Source organism: Cololabis saira, chromosome 12 (genome assembly GCF_033807715.1).
Source record: "Cololabis saira isolate AMF1-May2022 chromosome 12, fColSai1.1, whole genome shotgun sequence".
Lineage (NCBI taxonomy): Eukaryota > Metazoa > Chordata > Actinopteri > Beloniformes > Belonidae > Cololabis > Cololabis saira.
In genome coordinates, this window is record NC_084598.1 from 6,260,177 (window position 1) to 6,283,188 (window position 23,012).

Consider the following 23,012-nt stretch of genomic DNA (forward strand, 5'->3'; position numbering starts at 1 on the left):
TAGGAAAATATCTTCGGTTTAGCAGATACCCTGCTACGTGTGTACGGGGTCTGTGCAGTCAGATGGGGCAGCTGTGGAGACGTCTCCCTCCTGCTGCGTCATATGACGCGGTGTTCGAAAAAAAAAGCGTTTGTAGGAGCTTTGCTAAAATCAGCCATTTTTTCCTCTGAATACGTGCCCTTATGTCTTGTAAAACATATTAAATCCTACATTAACTTCTCACATAGTCATTTTCACATAAGGTCAGGTATAATTTTTGAAAAAACCCTAACCTGCAATATGTTCTTTAAATTCTAATTCTAGCATCACACTCAAATTAAGTTGTTAGAGTAACATAAATATATTTTTTTTTTTATATGATTTATTCCTAATGAATATGTCGGTTACCATCAGGTTATGTCTGTTTCCACCAGGTTAATGTTGGTTTCCACCAGGTTTATGTCTGTTTCCAGCAGGGTTATGTCAGTTATGCCCCCCTGGACAAACGTTTTTTTCCATCATCAGTCCTGGTGTGTCGATTGATGATGGTTTTCCGAGGTACCTCTTAGTACTTGTACTTGTTTGGGCCACAGTCACATGACGGTTTCTGTTCAGGATGCTCAGGAGTCATCCAGCATCGGTGTCCAGTCTTGGCTCTTACTCTCACATATTAACCACAAAGATGTTGAAAGGCCAGAGTTTTCTGGAAATTTGCTGTAATGAAGGTTTTTTTAATTTGTTTTGTTTAACATGTTTTGATCATGTTTGACGCTTGATGCTGCACGACAACCCATAATCTCTGGAAAGACTAAGCAATTGGTGGATGCACCGTTTACACCTGAAATTATTATATATATTACATATTCTTTAGATCTCTGTCATTCTTTGCATCTCCTAAATGTTACTACTTATAAAAATGTATAGAGCATTTCATAATCATTTATGTGAACAGAAACTTAAAACTTTGTTTACTAAAAGTATTTTGCACATTATTTCTTTGGATCCTTTTTCCCTCTTTGTCCTTTTCACTTATTTTGTCTGCATTTTTAAAGTTTCTGTTGCATCTTGGGAGGTTTCAGCAAACAAGGCTTGCAAACAGAAGCAGGGAGGTAAGGTCATGTGTAATATCTGTCCCGAATGACCCTTCAGGCCATGCTGCCGAGACACTGGACTCGACTCTGCAATCTGACCGGTCACAGCTTCCAGGTGGAGTCAGAGACCTTCTGCCTCAAAAACATCATGGAGGCGCCGCTGCTGAAATACAAAGAAGACATCGAGGTAATAAAAGTCACAGCAGCCATGACGTCCACATAAATAAACACAGATGAAGCAACTTCACAACGCTCTCACTCAAAATGTTGCACATCAGCAGACATGTTCCTCCTGAATAAATGTAGGCCTTTTAAGATTCAGAAAGTAGTAATTGTTACATATTGAAGTCTTTTCCAAGCATCATTTCCTGCCGTCCTGAAGAGTGTGGGTATAAGTACCATTTAACATCAACATCTATGAAGATGAGTTTCTGGCCTCCTGGTGCTCCACACTGGACTTTAATGAGCTGCTTCTTTAGTTCCCTCGTATTGCTTTATTTCGAGAATGAACAATAATTGTGTGTGTGTGTGTGTGTGTGTGTGTCGTGCACGTCGTGCACGTTGTGCCACTTTACATAAAACACAGAGGGGCCAGAATGCCAGCGAAACCCCTGAGCTGATATGTGACAGAGGAATCACGGCTTCACTCCGAACAGCTGCATTACTTCAGCAGTCCAGCCTGCAGCGCCTCCAAACGATCAGGACCAATGGACTAGTGTTTACATCTGTGTTTTCATGGAAACACAAAGCTCTGGGACACATTTCAAATAAGGCACACTCTGCTGAAACAAGGGGTGGAGCAGAATGTGTGACTCCACCTCCTAAAAACCAGCTGCTATGAACTGAGCGGTAATCTGAAGCTTTAGAAATGAGCTGTTGTCCTGCAGCTTTGCATGTTGCCCAAAATACGCCGCACACACATTACATCAATGCCTCAGGAAATTATGTCTCTTAAATGATCCATAATTTTCCACGGTATTTTGTTAATTGATAATTTTTGCTAAAAAGCAAAATTTTATTTTGCTAAGGTTAGAGTCTAAACTTAGCAAAATAAAATTGTGCTTTAGGGTTTAGACGATAATCTTCAATCAGTGAAATGAAAACCAAATGGAAGTTGGATGACCTTCATGTTTGCTCACTTGAACTTCTGTTCCTTTTGCGTCAGGATGTCTGCATCAGCGCCGTTAAGGAGTGCGACATCCAGGCCAAGCTGGAGGACGTGGTGGGCGACTGGAGCAGCCAGATGCTCAGCTTCTCCACCTTCAGGGCCCGAGGAGAACTTCTGCTGAATGGAGTCGAGACCCTTGAGAAAACCTCCATGATGGAGGACAGTCTGATGGTGCTGACATCGTTGCTGAGCAACAGGTGAGGGGAGGAGGCGAGGAAGCGAGGAAGGAAGAGTAACAGCCTGTCCTAACTGCATGCGAGCGTCCTACTGTCGCGTCGCACTGCGTGGCATCGGACGCGCTCTGTCCACACTGAACGCGTTATGGCCCCCACGTTCTACCACGTTCTTTTGATTGACAGCTGAGATTCGCCTTTTAAAAGGCTGATTTATGGTTCTGCGTTACACCAACGCAGACCTTACGGCGTAGGGTACGCGGCGCACTCACCGAACGGTGCGCGTCGCCGCGTACCCTACGGCCTACGCCATAGGCTACGTCGTCGATTTTACGCGGAACCATAAATCAACCTTTGTTCACCCGCCCGTGCGCTCCTGAAAGAAACTCCTAAAATTACTTCTAAAAGAGTAAAGGTAAAAAAGTAAAAGATGGGTGATTACTTGTAATCTTCCTACGTTTGTACTTTCTAAACAGAAAACAAGCTTATTATTCGGTGGAATAAGTGGGGAAAAAACCGAACGGTGACGCAATCAAACAGCGAATATCGTGGAGTGACCGGCGTGTGGTGTTAAATGCAGCAAACATGTCAGCATGTCAGCATGTCTGATCATTACTGGGATGTGGGGAAACTGCAGAGGACACGAGAAATCCGGCAGGATCCGGCACAAATTAAGCCCTAATTAGATTAAGATAAGATTCTTATTATATCTTATCTTATCAGAACCTTCCAGCTCCCTGGCGATCTCCCTCCAGCCAGTTGCCACTTTATTGGGGTTCTTGTATTGAAATGACTGTTTCCTACAGCACTTTCAACTTTTTTTTTTCAACTTTCAACCAGCTTTCAACGCGAGCGACAGGAAGAAAATAGAACCAGGGCGTGCGACAAAAGTCCAGCTCAAAACGGCGTGCCGCGTCGCACCGCATCGGGCCGCGTCGCTCGCAACCAGTATAGACAGTGCAATAACAAAATAAAGCAATGGAACTGTTTTTGACGCTGACGCTCGCTCGCGTCGCATGCAGTGTGGACACGGTGTAAAGGAAGTAGAGATTAGAGAAGAAAGAAGAAAAGGAAAAATGGAAGAAACAACAAGGGAAAGGAAAATGAAAGAGCTGATGACAGAAATAGGCGAGTCTGGAAGGAACTAAAGCAAAAAAAATGGAAATCAGATAATGAAGGAATAAAATAGGAAAGAAGATAGGCAGCAGGAAAGGGATGGACTTGGAAGGACAGTAGGAATGAAATAAGGAAATAGAGAAGCAGTGAGTAAGGAAATCTGTAAGAAGAGACAAAAGAACTATCTCTGAGTAGAAGGTTGATATGGATGAAAGATAAAACTTTAAAAAGAAGAGAACGACCAAAGAACAATGCAGGTCAATGAAAAGTGAGAGAGGCTGAAATGATGAAAGAAAGAAGAGCGAAAAGACATGAGTAGATGAATCACAGGTGGTCGGGTGCTTCCTCTCGCAGGTACAACACTCCCTTCAAACCGTCCATCCAGCTGTGGGTGCAGAACCTCTCCAACACCTTCGAGATCATCGAGAAGTGGATGTCTGTCCAGAGCCTCTGGATCTACCTGGAGGCCGTGTTTGTGGGCGGAGACATCGCCAAGCAGCTGCCTCAGGTCAGAAAGGGCCATGGCTTCAGCATTTCCTCTCACATCAGACAGACCGTGACGTTGGTTTGATTCTCGTTCAGGAGGCCAAACGTTTCCAGAATGTTGACAAGTCGTGGCAGAAGATCATGCAGCGAGCACACGAAATTCCCAAAATAGTGGAGTGCTGTGTGGGGGACGAAACCCTCAGCCAGGTAGGGTTCTTGTGATTCTAATTCTCAGTTGCAGTTTTTACATTTGAAGAACCGCTCCTCCTCTTCACCCCCCCCCCCCCCCCTCCTCTTCATCCTCCTCCTCCTCCTCCTCCTCCTCCTCCTCCTCCTCCTCCAGGTACTTCCCCACCTGCAGGAGCAGCTGGAGCTCTGTCAGAAGTCTCTGAGTGGCTACCTGGAGAAGAAGCGCTTGGTGTTCCCAAGATTTTTCTTTGTGTCGGACCCGGCCCTGCTGGAGGTTCTGGGACAGGCCTCTGACTCACACACCATACAGGTAACATGCAGGTGTACCGCTGCCTTACCGCTGCTTTCTGGCTCCGCTAGCAGAATACACAATGGGTCAGTTTGAATATTTCTCCTGTGCCTGTGTGCGACTGCTGCATCATCTCTGTCGTCTGTTGAGCTCATCTCAGAATTTAATCTGTCTCTTCCTGTCTGTTGGTGTCAGAATCATCTGCTCAGTCTCTTCGACAACATTAACAGAGTTTCATTCAATGAGAAAATCTATGACCAGATGACGGATTTCCAGTCTCAGGAAGGAGAAAGTGTGGAGCTGAATAAACCCGTCATGGCACAGGTAGTGTCATGAAATCTAAAAACACCAGCAGGCTCATTACTGTCTTTTAGTATTGATGGGAATGTTCGTTTTCCTTTAAAGTAAGGGGGTTATCTTTGACTGTCATGTGTCCTCCAGGGAAATGTTGAGGAGTGGTTAGGACAACTGCTCTCCGGGGTGAGGCAGACCCTCCACGCCATCATCCGCCAGGCCTATCAGGCCATCAGTGACACTGGGATGAAGCTGCTGGAGTTCCAGTCAGCATTTCCAGCTCAGGTCGGCCTGCTGGGAATCCAAATGATCTGGACGAGAGACGCAGAAGCCGCGCTCGTCCGGAGCAAGTCGGACAAGAAGGTGCTTTTACTTTGAAATCTGGAGAAATGTGAAACATGACTGGTTACGCTGATGCTCTCCTCGCTGTGTTCCATGTGACTGGTTTCTCAGATCATGCAGACAACCAACCAACAGTTCCTGGACCTCCTCAATGAGCTCATTGACATGACAACCAGGGAGCTGAGCAAGAACGAGAGAACCAAGTACGAAACGCTCATCACCATCCATGTCCACCAAAAGGACATCTTCAGTGACCTGGTGAGTGATAATGGGATGGCCAAGGGTCTAGTTTTGATATTGATCAGAGTGGCTGACTGTATTTGCTTTGGTTATGTTATCTCCATCAGGTACGTCTGAAGATACGATCTGATTCAGACTTTGAGTGGCAGAAACAGTCAAGATTTTACTTCTTGGAGGACGTGGACAGGTGCGCCATCCGGATCACCGACGTGGAGTTCGACTACTGTAACGAATACCTGGGCTGCACCGACAGACTCGTCATCACTCCGCTGACTGACAGGTACGCTGACGTGCAGCACTGTGGTGATACGACCTTGGAGAGGGGCCTTCGGGGGCCGATCGGAGCTAAATATGTGGAAATCTGTCCAGGTGTTACATCACGCTGTCTCAGGCTCTGGGGATGAGCATGGGCGGAGCTCCAGCGGGTCCAGCAGGAACCGGTAACGCAGAATACGCTTTCAGAACCAGCTCTGAGACACTGTTGGGGCAACTTTGATGTGCCGTCTGTTTTCAGGCAAAACGGAGACTACCAAAGATATGGGTCGCTGTCTGGGGAAGTATGTGGTGGTTTTCAACTGCTCGGATCAGATGGACTACAGAGGACTGGGCCGCATCTATAAAGGTGTGTTCTTATCTCCGGTACCGCTGGGTGGGAAGCTATTGGAAGCTTCTTGCTAAATGTCATCTCAGATTGGAGCTAGGACAGGCCTTTGTTGGACCTCCGTCCTAACGGTCAACAAATGGAAGTCAGAACTGAACTGACCCAAAACTATTTCATGTGAACTCCTCATCCTGTAAAATAAAAACATGCACTAGTACAAATGCTAATGGGAGCAAATGTTGACTTTCTGTGGCGCAAGGCTGGTTCAGGTGAGACCTTCAAAATGAAACTTCTGTTTCCACCTCCAAGGACAGAATCTAAAACTTATTACAGCTATTTGCATGTGGCAGTAGCTTTTTGTTTTCGTCATCTGAGAGCATCATAAATCCATCTGATCATAGCCTAATAAGTTATTAAAGAGGTATGACTAAGTACCCCCATGACTCAGCGTCTGTAGATCCAAAAAGTCGTTCTGCCTGTCACGTTCCCTCCCGGGCAAAACAGTCACCCGTCCCCCGGAGTCTCGCGAGAGCCCATCACGCCACTCAGGACGCTGACAGGGAAGCCATTTTCATCATCAGTTCTTAAAGGGGACCTATTATGGCATCTAATACCTATTTTAAACAGGCCTTGAATGTCTTAAAAACAAGCTTTTGATTGTTTTTGCTAAATAAATGAGAAATTCAGCCTCTGAGCCATGTCTTTATCTTCCCATTCTCTAACCTCATTATCTACGCAGGATTCTCAGTGGGCGGGGAGGCCATGATAATGAGGCTCTGTGCTGATTGGCTGCCTGACGCGGTGACGCGAATGACGCGATACACCGCTACGAAAAAATGGCGGAAGCTCCGGCCGACGGAGTTAGTTGTTGTTCTTGTTCAGGCCAGAGTTAGTTGTGGGCGTGGGTTCACGCATCGCTCCCGTCGTTATGTAACGATGGGAGCAGAATCTGAACGGCTCGTAGATCCACATCACACTGGACGGCTCATCCGGGCGGCTGTACAGACACTGCAGAATTTGGTTGCTTTCCTCCTTCTCTGAGTTGGCAGGCTGAGGGGAGACCACTTTATATATGTTAAAGCAAGAGAAAACCTGTTTTTCATAATAGGTCCCCTTTAAGTGGGAAATATATACTACTAAATTTGACATCAAATTAATTATATATAAATAATCTGATTTCTTATTGACTATTTTAGGGAGCTTTTGAAATGTCTCCTGGGGGCTGATGGTGAACTATGAGACCTGAAACTTGCAGCCGTTGGGTAGAAGTGAGAAACAGGGGTCGAACCTGCGTGAAAGACACATGAAACATGGTTGTTGTGTCCCTGCAGGGCTGGCCCAGTCTGGAGCCTGGGGCTGTTTTGATGAGTTCAACCGCATCGAGCTGCCGGTGCTCTCCGTCGCTGCGCAGCAGATCTACATCGTCCTGCAGTGTAAGAAGAACAAGAAGAAACAGTTCGTGTTCACCGATGGAGACTTGGTCGACATGGACCCTGAATTCGGCATCTTCCTAACCATGGTACCCGGCCTCTGGGCGCAGGAGATGAGCCGTCAGAATCACTTCTTGTTGGGTTTGTTCACAGCAAAGTGATATGGTGTTGCCAAACTCCACAACCCTGAATATTGGAACATCATATCACTGGAATGTTGGATATTAGGGTATGTCATGTTTCTCAGGTTGTGATGTGTGAAGGGTTTTTAGCACTGCTGCCATCTCCGGTACGCACCAGAAGAGCCTCCCAGAAGAGATGGTCTCAGCACGGCTGTCGGCAAACTGACGCTTGTCGCGTGAAAAACCGGAGACCTTCGTTCCCGGACAAAGAGACCAAAGAGCTGACCATGGACTACCGTTAGAAAACATCTGAACCCCAGCATATCCTGAGCAACGGGGAGAGGGTGGAGAGGGTGGAGAGGGTGTCCAGCTTCAAGTTCCTGGGTGTCAACAAAGATGATGACTTCCAGAGGAGAACAGACGGTCCAGGGCCGTGAAACTGGGCCGTGTTCATCAGCTTTAAAGTTCTGCACCTTACCAGCATCCTCTTTGTCCCCCAGAACCCCGGGTACGCAGGCCGTCAGGAGCTGCCCGAGAACCTGAAGATCCAGTTTCGGACTGTGGCAATGATGGTCCCAGACCGAGCCATCATCATGAGGGTCAAACTGGCCAGTGCAGGTTTCCGGGAGAACCAGGTCCTCAGCAAGAAGTTCTACACCCTCTACAAGCTGTGTGAGGAGCAGCTGTCCAAACAGGTGGGAGTTCCATGCCTGGTTATCCCCAACAGCAGCATTTTGTCTTATCGTTTTACACCTGTGTCTTCTCATTGAACCGTTTTAAGCGTGTCAGTGTTCAGAACACGGTCTCAGCGTGTCCCCGGTGGTCTTTCTTCCTTGTACCTCCCGCCAGGTTCATTATGACTTTGGCCTCAGGAACATTCTGTCAGTTTTGAGGACGCTGGGAGCTGTGAAGAGATCCAACCCGTCGGAACCAGAGACAACAGTGGTGATGAGGGTTCTGAGAGACATGAACCTCTCCAAGCTGGTGACTAGAGCTTCCTTTCTCTCCTTGTTGCAGTAAACTGGCAGAAACAACTAGCAAACATATTTTGACCTGCTGAGGATTAGTTGAGGACTTTTGCTGTTAGGAGGATCATTTCACTCCGGTGTAGCTGAGCTGGGATTTCTGATGAAATACCTCCACTTTTGTTCTGCTCGAGTGTCTGCAGGATTCCCTTCTTACCCAGCAGACAGCAGTTTGTCTTTTTCACAGCATGGATTTGTTTATTCCAGGTGGATGAAGACGAGCCGCTGTTCATGAGTCTGATCAACGATCTGTTCCCTGGTATTGGTAGGTGTAGCTCCATTCTAGCACTTTCTACATCTGTAATTAAATACTTCTGGGGCTCTCCCTGTGGTTTGCTTGTTCTGAGGCTTGACATGAACGAAACCCGTCCTTTAAAGTGTGTTTTTATTGGATGTCTGAGAGCTGCTAATGTTCCGCTCCTTCCTCTTGTGTAGTGCTGGATAAAGCCGGTTATCCAGACTTGGAGGCGTGCATCTCCAGCCAGGCTCAGAAGGCTGGTCTGATCCCACATCCTCCCTGGATTCTCAAACTGGTCCAGCTCTATGAGACGCAGAGAGTCCGGCACGGTACACGCTTCTTGTTGTAGAGCGCCCTTTAAAAACAGCGAGCTCTGGTAGTCTGGCCGTGGTTGGATGTGGTGACGGGCTTGAGAATGTCCAACAGAACCCAGCGGTCAACCTGCCGTCCATAAGCAGTTGTTATCCTCGTCAATGACAGTCTGTGGACTCGTACCAGGACTTTGGGTCCATTTGTTGTAGTGTTTGGATTTAAGTCAATGTTTACAATTGAGGATAGAAACGCTGTGCAGCACCAACCTTTTACATCTGTCCTGCTCATGCAGGTATGATGACGCTGGGTCCCAGCGGCGCAGGGAAGACCAACTGCATCAACACGCTGATGAAGGCCATGACGGACTGTGGCTCCCCCCACCGGGAGATGAGGATGAACCCCAAAGCCATCACAGCCTCGCAGATGTTCGGCAGGCTGGAGGTCGCCACCAACGACTGGACAGACGGCATCTTCTCCACGCTGTGGAGGAAAACTCTCAAAGCCAAGAAGGTTGACTGACGATGTAATCTGGTTCGTACGTGTACGTGTGCACAAACAGGTGATGACCTGCATGTTTCCGTGTGTGCGCATCAGGGGGAGTACATCTGGATCGTGTTGGACGGTCCAGTGGACGCCATCTGGATTGAGAACCTAAACTCAGTTTTGGACGACAACAAAACCCTGACGCTGGCAAATGGAGATCGAATCCCCATGGCTCCCTGCTGCAAGGTGACTCAGCACGGAGCCGCTGAGGCCGTCCGAGTCCGCCGACCACGGTTGTCAGTTTACCTAAAACCGCGCTAGTAATAAAGTTAGGACTCTAGCTCTGGTTCTGTCCCTCCAGGTCGTCTTTGAAGCCCACAACATCGACAACGCCTCCCCGGCCACCGTGTCCAGAAACGGCATGGTGTTCATGAGCTCCTCTGTGCTAAGCTGGAGCCCCATCCTGCAGGCCTGGCTGCAGGAGCTCCCGGCTCAGCTGGCGGAAGCTCTGAGGAGCTGCTTCGACAGCTGCTACCAGGTGAGGGTGGAAAGGGATTCTGCTTTTAGAATCGGGACAGGCTGTTTCCATGACGATAAACAGCTCTGTGTTCATCATGTCTTCAGATTGATATCTTATGGGTTGTTTTTTTTTCAGACAAAGTTCCGACTTCTTACCTTCTCTCTGAAAGTTTCGGCGGTTCTCCCGCCTTCCTCAGAGAGCTCTGCTGCTGCTGACAGTCAACTGCACCTCCCCCACCAGAAAACAAAATGACTTTTACCACAATCCATCCATGTGTCCGTGCATATATTTCTGTTCAGGGTTGTTGGGGGGTCTGTCCCCTCGAAGTGGAGTAGCAGATATTTCCCTTGGCAGCTGGAAGGAGATGAAACTAAAAAAACAGCAAATGAATGAGAAAGTAATGTATTTCTGTATTAACACCTTCAGGACCTGCTGGAGTTTGTGTTCACCGCTGTGTCTCCGAAGATGCAGGTGCTGGAGTGTATGTACATCAGACAGACTATTGACCTGCTGCAGGTCAGTAAACTCAGAAGATGGGGGGGGCGTCCTGCTTGGGGAAGGTGTCTTCAAAAGAAGACATCATAGTTTGTAAATGTGAGGTGGGAGAAGATGTCTGGTCCCTGCTGATTCCTGTTCCTGTGTCTATTAACAGGGTTTGCTCCTCTCTACAGAGGAGAAGCAGGTCCGCCATGGACACGCTGGCCGCCTGTTTGTTTTTGCAGTCATGTGGTCTCTGGGTGCGCTGCTGGAGCTGGATGACAAAGCCAAGATGGAGGCCTTCCTGAAGGTCTTTTACCTTTACATGAATTTATGTCAGTGTTCAGTCCCGGTGAGGGTACAAGTCCGCTGTCACCGGCTGTTCTTCCAAAGCCTAAGGAGGTGTTAACCTGTCCCGCGCTCCGCCCTCTGTTATGTCTGCGGGTTGTAATAAACCCTGCAGAGAACGCAGGAGGCCCGTTTCTTGATGCATGAATTCATCAAACGAGATATAAGCTCATTTTTCAGATTAAAGGTGGTGTGATGTCTTTGTTGCTGTTGAGCACTTCCTCATGAACTCCAGGGAAAATGGTTGTTTCTGTGTTTCTGTTATGCAGGGCCACAGCTCACGTCTAGACCTGCCACAGACTCAGGACAAGCAGACCATCTTTGAGTTCACCGTCAATGACCAGGGAGAGTGGGAGCACTGGTCCAACAAGGTCTGTGGGCTTCTCTGACGTCCTCGTTTATCCTCCTGTTAGGAGCCGGTCAAAGCCAACGTCTTCCTCTGGCTTTCTGTCTACTGGCCGCAGAAGAAGAAGGTCTTGTGTTTGCAGGAGGAAACTAAAAGTCAATGAGAAAATGACTTTTATTTATCACTGAGGCCTTAAAAAAGCCTAGATGAGTTTATGGTCTCAAGCTTCCAGACCGACTGTTACCAGACCAATACAGTTGACTATGTTACCAGGGCTGCCCATCCTTCACAAATCCTCTCTATTATAGAGTATAAATGTGTTTTAAATGTTTTGTTTTTGTCATAATTCAGGTCCCAGAATATATCTACCCCAGAGACCATGTACCAGACTACTCTTCCATCCTGGTTCCCAACGTGGACAACGTGAGGACGGACTTCCTGATGCAGACCATCATGAAGCAGAGGAAGGCGGTGCTGCTGATCGGAGAGCAGGGAACCGCCAAGACTGTCATGATTAAAGTGAGAGCATAGAGTCGGGAAGCTGTTGAGGAAAACCTTCCTTTTTAAGATTTAGAGTTCAGATACTTGAATTCAAACATGAATCCAGGCAGAGGACGCCTCTGAAAGCGTGATCTGTCCGGTCCCCCTTCAGGGCTACACCAGTAAGCTGGACCCAGAGCTTCACCTCAACAAGACGGTGAACTTCTCATCCGCCACGCTGCCAGGAATGTTCCAGAGAACCACCGAGAGCTACATCGATAAACGGATGGGCACCACCTATGGCCCGCCGGCGGGGCGCAGGATGACCATCTTCATCGACGACATCAACATGCCTGTCATCAACGAATGGGGAGACCAGGTTAGCTGCTGGCTCTCTGATTGGTCGACGTTTTCTTCTTTGTGTCCTTTTTCCTTTCTGGCTATTTTTTGGCCATAATAGTTTTACAGTAACATTTAAGGACAGTATTAATATCATCATTTAAACTCATTTGTATGACTGTGTCATATAGGGCTGCACCCAATGACTGTTTTTATAGATGATGATTCTATCGGTTATTGAATCGATGACTCGTCTCACTAACTTCAACCACGTTGTTTAAGCCAACTAACAAAACACTGAAAATGATGTGATTTATTTAACTTGTGCGATGAACAAAGTTAGATGTTGACTGTCAGCCGGCACGTGCCCTCATTGTGCTCCGGGGGATTTTAAAACCGTTGGAACATGTAGCATCATGACCTGATATGTTTATAGTGTAAAACAGACTTGGCTAAATACTAAATCCTGATGTCGGGGTGACGTCTTAGTAGTACTGCAGGTCCACGGGTCACTTTACTTCAGCGTGAATCAGATAAACCCAAGCCTGGTACGTTTCTGGTGGCGCCTCTGTTGTGCTCACGGCGAAGCTCTGCCCCCATGACCTCCCAGGCCACCACCTCACCTGGAACGGAGGTCAAACCGCCAACACCTTTCTTTCTCAGTGTTTTAGGTTCTGATCCACAACATGAAACTAGGTCACCATTATTAAAAAAGAAATTACAATAGTTTAAAAACTGTTACTGGTACTAACTGATGAATCAGATTTTTTTTTTTTTTTTTTTAATTAACATACAGTGCAAACAACGACAAAAGACAACATCAGTATTTGTCTGTGTGTGCGTGCCGTGTGTGAGTGTAAATAAGATGATGAAAATAGATACATAAATTGAGAATATTAATTCGAGAGTAAACAAATAAATAATTATATAGAGTGGTGTAGCATGGTATTATATAAATATAGCATAATAATATAGTAATATCCTAATATAACATAATTTTTATAAAATATTATAACATATAACCAAATTATATCACCATACTATTATATATAACAATATAATAATACTATAATTTAACATCCCATGAGATTTCATAACTTAATATAATAATATGAAACAATACATCATGATAATGCCAGGAATAATTATTAGAGTTAGAATTGGTAATGTTTTGCAATGAGGGGAGAGGTCAGACCGGGGCGTCTGCAGGACATCTGCAAGCAGGAGGCCCCCACCAGACTCCAGTTGCCCGACCGGGAATGAATCAGAATTTTTGAATGGATTTATTTTAGGCTTAGTGGTCAGCACTGTTGCGTCACAGCAGGGAGGTTCCTGGTTTGACTCCCGGGCCCCGCAGGAGTGCTTTTGTGTGGAGTCTGCATTCTCAATGCAGGTGTGTGTGTACACACATGGCCCTGCGGTGGACTAGAGACCGTCCAGGTGTACCCTGCCTGGGGCGGGGCGATGTGACCTCAAATCAATATCACGATAAATGTACGATAACCCTTAGCCGGCAACAATAACATCTATTTTCAGATTTTCTGATTGGTCGGTGACTCCAGACGGTAGCATTGGTAGCTCTGATCCGTTTGTAAGATGGGCCGTTGGAGTTACTGTGCGCTGTTATTTCTCAGCGTGAGAGTGTGGGAACTTGAAATGCGCTAGTAGACAGTCCTGTTATGTCAGCCGTTTCTCGTTTGAACCATAAGCTGTTTTCTTGGGTTTCCCTTCTTGTTCAGACTGGATGGGTGGAGTCACGTGATGACAGACACCGCCGTGTATCGCCCAGGCCTACCCCTGCCTCACCTGTAGTGAGCTGGGACAGGCTCCTGGAGACTCCAGTAGCCCCCCATGACCCTGTGTAGGAAATGGAGGGATGAATTTTGTTGTCGCCCTGCAGGCCTCATATCACGTGATGCTTTAGTGAAATCCGAAAGAACGGTGGCCACACAGAAACGGAAACAAGAAACGGCTCATTTTCTTAAATCCGAGTCTGCTGGAGCTCTCCAGGTCTACAGGGAGTGAGGATGCGTCTTTACAGAAGCTACATGGTCTCAGTATCCACTGGCTCACCTGTTGGCTCCGGTCTTCAATAATCAATGATTAAGAGTTAAAAAAGGGTCTCCAAATTCCCAGAAATGCACATTTGGCTTTGTTAATACATGTTGTTCTTTGTAATGGCTTGACAGCATCTGATGCTGCCGCTCTCTGGCCCCGCCCGGCCCCGGCTGACTCCAGCTGTTTGTGTCGGCCACCGCTGATGTTTTTCTAGTTCCCTGCTGTGGATTCCTTTGCGGTCAGTAAACTGAGGTTTATGAAAGTGTGTTCATATTTAATATAATTGTGCTTCCCCGGGTATCCAGCCAATAAGAATAGGGTCCAGTTTCATCTGAGATGATTGTCTTAATTGTAATCTTAACCTCTTCCCTCTTTCCTGCGTTTCCACACACAATTTAATAAAGTTCTAGGTTCTGGTTGGTATTTGTATTACTTACCAAAATAATTCAATGTATTTTTTTCCTCCACTCTCAACTAACCAATGTAATAGTTTATTTTTCAATGTTATTGTCATCTTTTTCTGCATGCTGCCTCTTCTATAGAAAGAGAAACAGCCGTGTGAACAGACCACCGAATGAAAGTCTGCATGAATGGAGATTCTTATTTCTGATTTGAAGTTAGGATGTCTGCCAACTTTCTTCCCTGTCATCTTTTTTAGTTACGATTAGGGCTGAAACGATTCCTCGAATAATTCGATTACAAAAAATGATCAAGGAATTTTCTCGGCCTCGAGGAATTGTTTAATTTTGCAGCTCAAAGCAGGTATTTCACCCGGACTACGTTTAATGCGGCACAACGCGCTGACAGAGGCGACGGGTATGTTTGGTTTTAACTATGGAAGTAGAGGTAACGACGAAGGCGGCGAAGAAAGCGAAGAGAAAGGCACAAAAAAAAGGAAGAAAATTTCAAAAGTGTGGGAGCATTTCAAGCTGGACACCAAGGCAACACTGTTGCATGTATTCACTGTAAGACAACGCTTGCATACCACAACGGCACGTCCTCAATGCTGCAGCATCTCCCTGTTTACTCCGAGAGCGGAGGACCGTCACCCGAGACAAGGTAAAATTAAGTAAACGTAGCGCTAATTAATGAGATTAACGTTACGGTACTTTGCTAACATTTTACGTTAGCCCTGTGGAGGACTAGGTTTCTATTAATTATTACAACTGTCGATGCGTGGCTAACAAATTTAATCTGTAAAAACACAGAGCTGTAGAGTGATGAGGGTGAAAAATAAAAACGTAATAAAGCTAACAATTTTAGCTCTGTAGTCATTGATGGATAAAACGTCAAGTAGCCTAATGTGCTCCAATACAGCAGGTCTCAGAATTTTATTTTGAACACTGCCAAAACTCAAAATCTTATCAAGACTTTAGCTTAAAACGTTCAATTGAAACACGTAGGAAAAACACCTAACCTTTTAAGTGATGTGTGTTATCAGGTGTGATGGCATTTTTAGGTTAGAAATAAGAACATTTCTTGGTAAGATCTTTAGTTTTTTGAGTGAAGGCAGTGAATTTGGTTAACTGGTGTAAGTTCAGGGTTTTTAAATGCACAGCCATGAACCTACTGTATTATATAATTCAGTCTTAGTAATGTCAGTTAACATCTTATATATATTTATAATTGCTCTTTAACTAAACAAAAATATGTTTTATCCGATTAATCGATTAATCGATGGAATTTTCAGTAGAATACTCGATTACTAAAATATTCGATAGATAAAGCCCTAGTTACGATTGAAGGTTGTACCATACTCCACGAGGACAGGAACTGCCAACAGAGAAACTTGGAGTCCTTGGAGTCCTGCGGTCCTCAAAGGCAAGCGAGAAGCATGCAAGTGTGGAGCCGACCTTTACACGGTGCAGTCCCGTGACCGTGGTCCTCTGTGTGCAGATAACGTGTAAAAGTCGACGCTGCGGACAGAACTGAAGACTCCTGCTTTCACATCCCTTTCAAACGCTGAACATAAAAGGCTGTTAACATGCATGTTGTCTTTCTCACTAAAGCCTGTAATGAGCTGGCGGTTCCCCTCTACACCCCTCTGCTGATAACCAACCACAGTCTCTGTATCCTTATCTCCGCCCTAATTTCCCTCAGATAACCAATGAGATTGTGCGCCAGCTGATGGAGCAGGGAGGTTTCTACAGCTTGGACAGTCCGGGGGAATTCATCCATGTGGTGGATGTTCAGGTAAGACAAGTGGAGCTACTGGACACATGTGAGACGAGTTCAGGGAGACAAACGCATCTCCGACGGCTGCTCCAGCAGTTTCTACCCAGGAGGAGAAGCTTTAGTGTTTAGGTGTAGACGTTGTGCAGACGTCAGCTGCTCTTTAGTGTTACACCACTTTATTGAGAACCAAAGTCAGACTGGAACTAGTTTTACTCGTTTAAGTGGCGGGTATCTCCCCTCTTTATTTGACCTTTGTTCACCCACGCTGTTGGACTTCAGTTTGAGTCATTGATCATAACTTCTTGGAGGAAACCTCCTGCTTCCCAAACCTGTTGGCCTCTTCTTTATATACAGGTGTTTTACACACAACATCCAGATTAGGTTTATCTTGTGGTTTATTTGTACATAGCCGAGATTCAGATGGGTTTATTTATACGACACAAACTACCGTCCAACTACTACCTGCTGGACTATCAGATAACAGAAACTGGCTCTGATCTGTCTTCATCCCTGAAACGGCTGATTCACCTCCTCCACGACATCATCACGCTAGCGGGACATTTCAGGCAGAAAGACACTCGTTTAAATGTTGTATAGTCGAGCTGCGACCATTGTCAAACTGCAGCGTGAATGAAGCGTGTCATGACCTTCAACAGGTGGCGGCAGCCATGATCCACCCCGGTGGCGGCCGCAACGACATTCCCGAGCGTCTGAAGAGGCAGTTCTGCATCTTTAACTGCACGCTTCCCGCCAACTCGTCCATCGACAAGATCTTCAGCACCGTGGCTCAGGGGTACTTCTGCCAGGAGAGAGGCTTCCCTGACCAAGTCTGTGAATTTGCCGCCGCCCTCGTTCCCACCACCAGACGCGTGTGGCAGGCCGTGAAGGCCAAGGTCAGACTCCTCATGTTTATGTCTGTTGATACGGCATCTTTTCATTACGACACGTTTTTATTTTCCTGATTTTATTCTGAAGGGCACTTGCTTTTTTTCTGAAGGGCACAGGGCGGTTCAGAAGAACAGTTATTTTCTGCATCTTTCACATGTTTGGTGGCTGTGTTTCCTCAGATGTTACCGTCTCCTGCAAAGTTCCACTACATCTTCAACCTGAGGGATCTGAGCAGAATCTGGCAGGTAGAATCCAGCTTCGCTTTCTCAAACACATTGGGAGGAAAATACTTGAATGAAGCATTTTTCCGGATTTAAAACGGTTGATATATTGTCATAAACTGGTCTGTCTTCAGCATTACAATGATGGTGCCTCATGTAACGTGACCTGTTTGAAAACATGCAATAAAGTTATCAGCAGCACCAGTATCACCAAAGATAACTGTCTTATTGACGGCGCTACGTTTTAGGCAGAGTAGTTTTAGGTTCTGTTGAGTGTGTGAACCGTTTTTCACCTCCCAGTGTTCCTGCTGCAGTGCCATCTTGGACATGTGAGTGTGTGTGTGTGTGTGTGGTGCTTTTCAGGGTGTCCTGACGGTGACGTCGGCGGTGTGTCAGAGCTCCTCTCTCCTCGCCGCTCTCTTCCATCATGAGTGCTGCAGAGTGATCGCTGACCGATTCATCGACATGAATGACAGACAGACCTTCAGCAGCATCATGGAAAAAGTCTGTCTGCTTTAGTTTTTATTTCTCCCAAAGAGTCGCCAACTTTTTATGCAGCATTGTTTTTCAATTATTTCAAAAGTAATCAAGTAAGAACTTTAGAGGAGCACTTAAACGCCTTTCAGATGGAGGACAGAGGCCACTAATCTAGCTTTAAGATGGAGAATATGCCCAAACACTGGAGTGAGCTGCTCCTCCACAGGAGCAGCACAGGAAGCACAGGAATGGAAACATCCTTCCCTGTTTGTTTGTTTTTTTGTATGCACAGATATTAATGGTTAATACCATGCTGGTAAGAACCTAAGGCATATATATGTGCATTTTGTATATAAAATACATATGATATATATAATTTTTTTAATATGTCACAAATATTTGTTTTATTAATATATATATTAGGCCTGTCAAACAATTAATTTTTTTAATCGTGATTAATCGCATGTTGTCTATAGTTAACTTGCGATTAATTGCATATTAAAAGCAAATTTATTCACACATTTTTTGCTGTTCTAAATTACCTTAAGGTATTTTTAAATGTTTTTAATACTGTTAACAACATGAGAAAGGGAAAATATGCTTGCTTTATGCCAATGTTTATTCAACTGTCCACAAAAAAAAGCTTTTGACCTGAATGTAACATTCCTTCATAAATACAAGCACAATGTAGTCCCAACTTTACACTTGTAAAGACTAACTTAGGATTCCTTGTTTTTTTAAGCAGCTCAATGTAAAACAATGAAACATACGCATCACAAACATTGTACTAGTATTATAGAAGTACTGTGTGTGTGTGTGTGTGTGTGTGTGTGTGTGTGTGTGTGTGTGTGTGTGTGTGTGTGTGTGTGTGTGTGTGTGTGTGTGTGTGTGTGTGTGTGTGTGTGTGTGTGTGTGTGTGTGTGTGTGTGTGTGTGTCTCATCCTTCTCTGTTTAACAAAAAGGTAGAGACAAATAATGTTGTTTAGTGAACCACAGTTGTGTCCTTCAGATCACGACGGAGGATCATGGGAATGCTCTGACTGAGCATCCTCAGTGGGACAGCTACTTTGTGGACTTCCTGCGTGAACCTCCCGAGGTGACAGGCGACGAACCAGAAGACTTTGATCTGGATGCACCGAAGGTCTGGAGCTGTTCAAAATACAGTAGAAATGCTTCCAGGATTCATTGTAAATGAATCTTTAGGACATGTTGGGATGTTTTCAAGTGTGCTCTTGATTGACAGGTGTACGAGCCAATCGAGTCCCTGGATGACCTGGCGGAGCGGCTGTGTGTCTTCCAGCAGCAGTACAACGAGATGGTGAGAGGCGGAGCCATGGACCTGGTCTTCTTCAAGGTAATGCTGAGTCCTCCCAGAAGTCCTCCGCAGGTGGTCGAGGGTTTTATTCAAGTTATCCTCAACATTCAACAACATGAACGGATGAGCAGTATGTGTGAGGAACAGTGGATGTCTGAGACTCGACTCCCATCCGAGCTTTGATCACGTGGTGAAATGCTCTGGTCGTTTTTGCCTCTTGATTCTGCTCTCTGTGTGCTCCAATGACAGGACGCGATGGTCCACCTGATGCGCATTTCACGCATCCTGAGAACGCCGCAGGGCAACGCCCTGCTGGTCGGGGTCGGGGGGTCGGGGAAGCAGAGTCTGACAAGGCTCGCGTCCTTCATCGCAGGATACGAGACCTTCCAGATCACACTGACCAGGTCTGAAACACCACCATCATGTCAGCTTTGTTGTACTATGGACCAGATTTTACATGAAAGTTAAAGGTTTAAAAGTAAACATGTATATATTCATTTATGGTGAGTGTATGTCCACTTTAAAAATGAAAGAGTTAAAGGAGCCGTCTGTAAGAAATGGCCAAAACTGGTACTGCAGTCACTTTCAAAATATTGTTGAGCGGCGTGTACCCTCCCCCTCCTCCCCCCGACCAGAGGTTGCCAGGTAGGCTGCAGAATGCAGCAGGAACGTAGGCTGCCATGGCTGCGATAATTAGAGCAGAGCTGGCAACCCGGATGCCGAAACAATACTGACTTGGTGATTGGGAGATAGGTGGAGGGTGGAGCTTCAGAAACAATACTGACTTGGTGATTGGGAGATAGGTGGAGGGTGGAGCTTCAGAAACAATACTGACTTGGTGATTGGGAGATAGGTGGAGGGTGGAGCTTCAGAAACAATACTGACTTGGTGATTGGGAGATAGGTGGGGGGTGGAGCTTCAGAAACAATACTGACTTGGTGATTGGGAGATAGGTGGAGGGTGGAGCTTCAGGCCAAAACAAAAAATGACAACATAAACATCACTTGAGGGCTGCAACTCCTCTTTTTAAACTGGAATATCCTGGCTTGAGTGCTGTTGTCAGTGACATAAGTATTTGAAATGAACATGATTTTTAAATGTCTGTTGACATATCGGGGTCATTTCATGATTCGTTTTATTATTGCTCTTACATACAGCTCCTTTAACTTCTAAAGTAAGTGTGTGTGTGTGCGCTGCAGGTCGTACAACTGCGCCAACCTGCTGGAGGATCTGAAAGTTGTGTATCGGACTGCTGGTCAGCAGGGAAAAGGAATCACATTCCTCTTCACCGACAACGAAATCAAAGAAGATGCCTTCCTCGGTACAAACCCTCAGGACCGTTATGTCACTCGGGGGGGGATCAGAATCTGACTGCATACTGAGTTGACTATGCTCTTCTTGACATAGTACCAGTTGTGTTAGCATGCTCCTCCTGTTGCCATGGAGATACCTCATCTGACATCTCTTGTCTACAGAGTACATGAACAACGTCCTTGCGAGTGGTGAAGTCTCCAATCTGTTCGGCCGTGATGAGGTGGACGAGATCAGTCAGGACCTGATCCCCGTCATGAAGCGGCAGCACCCCCGCCGACCTCCGACCCCTGAGAACCTCTACAACTTCTTCCTGTCCCGCGTGCGGAGCAACCTCCACGTTGTCCTCTGCTTCTCGCCTGTCGGGGAGAAGTTCCGGGCTCGCGCCTTGAAGGTGAGGAGCTGAAACGGGTTTAGTCCTGTTGATCACAGAAGAGGGACTGAGCTACTAAACCGTTGGAACAATCCTCCAACAAGGCGTTCTAGACCTGGTGGGGGATGTTCGGTTCTTCCAGGGGGTTTGCTGGGCCAGCAGGGGCTCGAACAGACGGGTTTAGTGGATCAGAACTGTACAGACACTCGTCTCAAATTGTGGACCTGAGGGGAAAAGAGTTGATTCACTGAGGGACAGATCACACACCGACGGCTCCCGGCCCGGCTCCCGGTCCAATTTCCGGCCCGCTCCCTTTGCTCACCACAAATGTTGGTCTTTCAGCAGCTGCCCACAACTGTGATGGTAGAAATAAGTGATTCCCTCCCCAGGAGGAGCCGCAGAATGATGTCTGTTAGCCTCATCCGTGTCCTCTGACCTGCAGTTCCCAGCTCTGATATCTGGCTGCACCGTGGACTGGTTCCAGCGCTGGCCGCGGGACGCCCTGATCGCTGTGTCCCATCACTTCCTGTCCCAGTACGAGGACCTCTGCTGCTCGCAGGGCGTGAGGGAGAGCGTGGTTGTTACCATGGGAGCCTTCCAGGTACAGTAGGTCCACCGGATGTTGACCGTGACGAATGTCGACTGGGAGTTCATGCCACTAATCACGTGACTTGATGTTCCTGCAGGACTTGGTGGCAGAGAAATGTGTCATGTATTTTGAGCGTTTCCGCCGCCAAACATTTGTGACGCCAAAGTCCTTCCTGTCCTTCATCAACAGCTACAAGATAATCTACACAGAGAAGATCACTCGCGTTGGCATGCTGGCTGACCGCATGAAGACAGGTGGGAACCAGTTCCTCATAAGCTCCTCAGATCAGTTGAAGCCAGAGACGCAGTTAAATGATGTCTGTTAATGATGATGATGATGGCTGCTGCCTCTTCTCAAGTCTGTTCATTCTATCGTGTGTATACTTCATATTTGCACACGGGACTCTTAGTGGGTGTAGATGGACAGACTACCTTTTCTGACATTTGAACTATTTAGACTTTTTTCTTTCCTCTCTGTTTGGACGTGACACCTGACAAACACTCTATGATGTTCTTTCTGATTCTGAATAGAGCCAGAAATCCTTCATCCTGTCCTGACCATGTCACACCTCCTTGTTCCAGATTACCCTCCACCAGCCTGTAAGAGAGCTTCCAGTTCATGGTCTGTCTGTCTGTCTGTTTCCTGCAGGTCTGGCTAAACTGATGGAGGCAGAGGGGTCGGTGTCCCAGCTGTCTGAGGAGCTGGTGGTGAAGGAGCAGGAGCTCGCTGTGGCCACCGTGAAGGCCGAGAAAGTCCTGCAGGAGGTCACTGCTAAAGCTGAGGCTGCACAGGAGGTTTGAATTTGTTCTAGAAATTATCTGCAGCAGCTTTGTGTGACAATGCAGAGTAGATTTAATGATTTACGCAGCCAGGCCTCAAGTCTGGAGTCCATGTCCTACAGATCAAAGGTTTTCATGCATGAGACGAGTAATGTTGCTAACAGCTTCAGGGTTTTCTTTTGAGACCTTGGTATCGGACCATTGCCACCTTTCATCCTCGTGTCACAGTGGTGGATAAAACGCTTAAACTCTGGAGGAGACGCATACGAATCTCATGACCAAATTTACCATTTAAATGTGCTTTCTAGGTTATAAAAAGGGTTTGCAATCATGTTTTGTTGTTTTTACCAAAAAAACGGTCCAATGTGTTAATACAGGACGTAGAATGAAAGAAGAACGCAGTTTTCAAGGTGAATTTCCATTTGTTGTCCTGTTCTGTGGTTATACACAGCTCCTGCTATTGCTGGTTTTATTTAGTGTTTCTCCGTGGCCCTTTGCATTGATTCTGTTACCTCGGATGTGTATGTTTATGGGTGAGTCCCGTTCTCAGCGCGGGTTTGCTTTCTTTGTTTTTCACCTGCTGTTGTGTCTTGTTGATGGTTTGTTGATGGATATTGGCGGCGCTTGAGTCCTTTTTGGAGGACTGCAGAAGAGTGTTGTCCTTCAGAGAGAAGCACCTCGTGCTCTTCAGGGCTCCAGACTAACCTTTTCCACTAGGAGCACCAGTGCTCCTTACTG

At 46.4% G+C, this 23,012-nt stretch overlaps 1 protein-coding gene across 1 annotated transcript in view; it reads left to right on the plus strand.

Moving 5' to 3' along the window:
• LOC133456187 (dynein axonemal heavy chain 5-like) overlaps positions 1-23,012 on the plus strand; it is an 87,292-nt gene that overhangs the window by 40,204 nt on the left and 24,076 nt on the right. The window contains exons 37-72 of the mRNA XM_061734645.1: positions 1,129-1,257; positions 2,236-2,435; positions 3,882-4,035; positions 4,110-4,220; positions 4,357-4,512; positions 4,687-4,815; positions 4,933-5,148; positions 5,239-5,385; positions 5,475-5,647; positions 5,737-5,807; positions 5,882-5,989; positions 7,300-7,487; positions 8,021-8,215; positions 8,370-8,504; positions 8,753-8,810; positions 8,981-9,112; positions 9,388-9,605; positions 9,690-9,824; positions 9,940-10,116; positions 10,525-10,614; positions 10,751-10,885; positions 11,193-11,294; positions 11,621-11,788; positions 11,922-12,128; positions 16,247-16,339; positions 16,978-17,214; positions 17,389-17,454; positions 17,794-17,934; positions 18,917-19,048; positions 19,151-19,261; positions 19,472-19,626; positions 20,422-20,543; positions 20,698-20,927; positions 21,349-21,507; positions 21,593-21,749; positions 22,144-22,289. Of these exons, the coding sequence (XP_061590629.1) occupies positions 1,129-1,257; positions 2,236-2,435; positions 3,882-4,035; positions 4,110-4,220; positions 4,357-4,512; positions 4,687-4,815; positions 4,933-5,148; positions 5,239-5,385; positions 5,475-5,647; positions 5,737-5,807; positions 5,882-5,989; positions 7,300-7,487; positions 8,021-8,215; positions 8,370-8,504; positions 8,753-8,810; positions 8,981-9,112; positions 9,388-9,605; positions 9,690-9,824; positions 9,940-10,116; positions 10,525-10,614; positions 10,751-10,885; positions 11,193-11,294; positions 11,621-11,788; positions 11,922-12,128; positions 16,247-16,339; positions 16,978-17,214; positions 17,389-17,454; positions 17,794-17,934; positions 18,917-19,048; positions 19,151-19,261; positions 19,472-19,626; positions 20,422-20,543; positions 20,698-20,927; positions 21,349-21,507; positions 21,593-21,749; positions 22,144-22,289 (5,283 nt within the window). The remainder of the gene's footprint in view (positions 1-1,128; positions 1,258-2,235; positions 2,436-3,881; positions 4,036-4,109; positions 4,221-4,356; positions 4,513-4,686; positions 4,816-4,932; positions 5,149-5,238; positions 5,386-5,474; positions 5,648-5,736; positions 5,808-5,881; positions 5,990-7,299; positions 7,488-8,020; positions 8,216-8,369; positions 8,505-8,752; positions 8,811-8,980; positions 9,113-9,387; positions 9,606-9,689; positions 9,825-9,939; positions 10,117-10,524; positions 10,615-10,750; positions 10,886-11,192; positions 11,295-11,620; positions 11,789-11,921; positions 12,129-16,246; positions 16,340-16,977; positions 17,215-17,388; positions 17,455-17,793; positions 17,935-18,916; positions 19,049-19,150; positions 19,262-19,471; positions 19,627-20,421; positions 20,544-20,697; positions 20,928-21,348; positions 21,508-21,592; positions 21,750-22,143; positions 22,290-23,012) is intronic.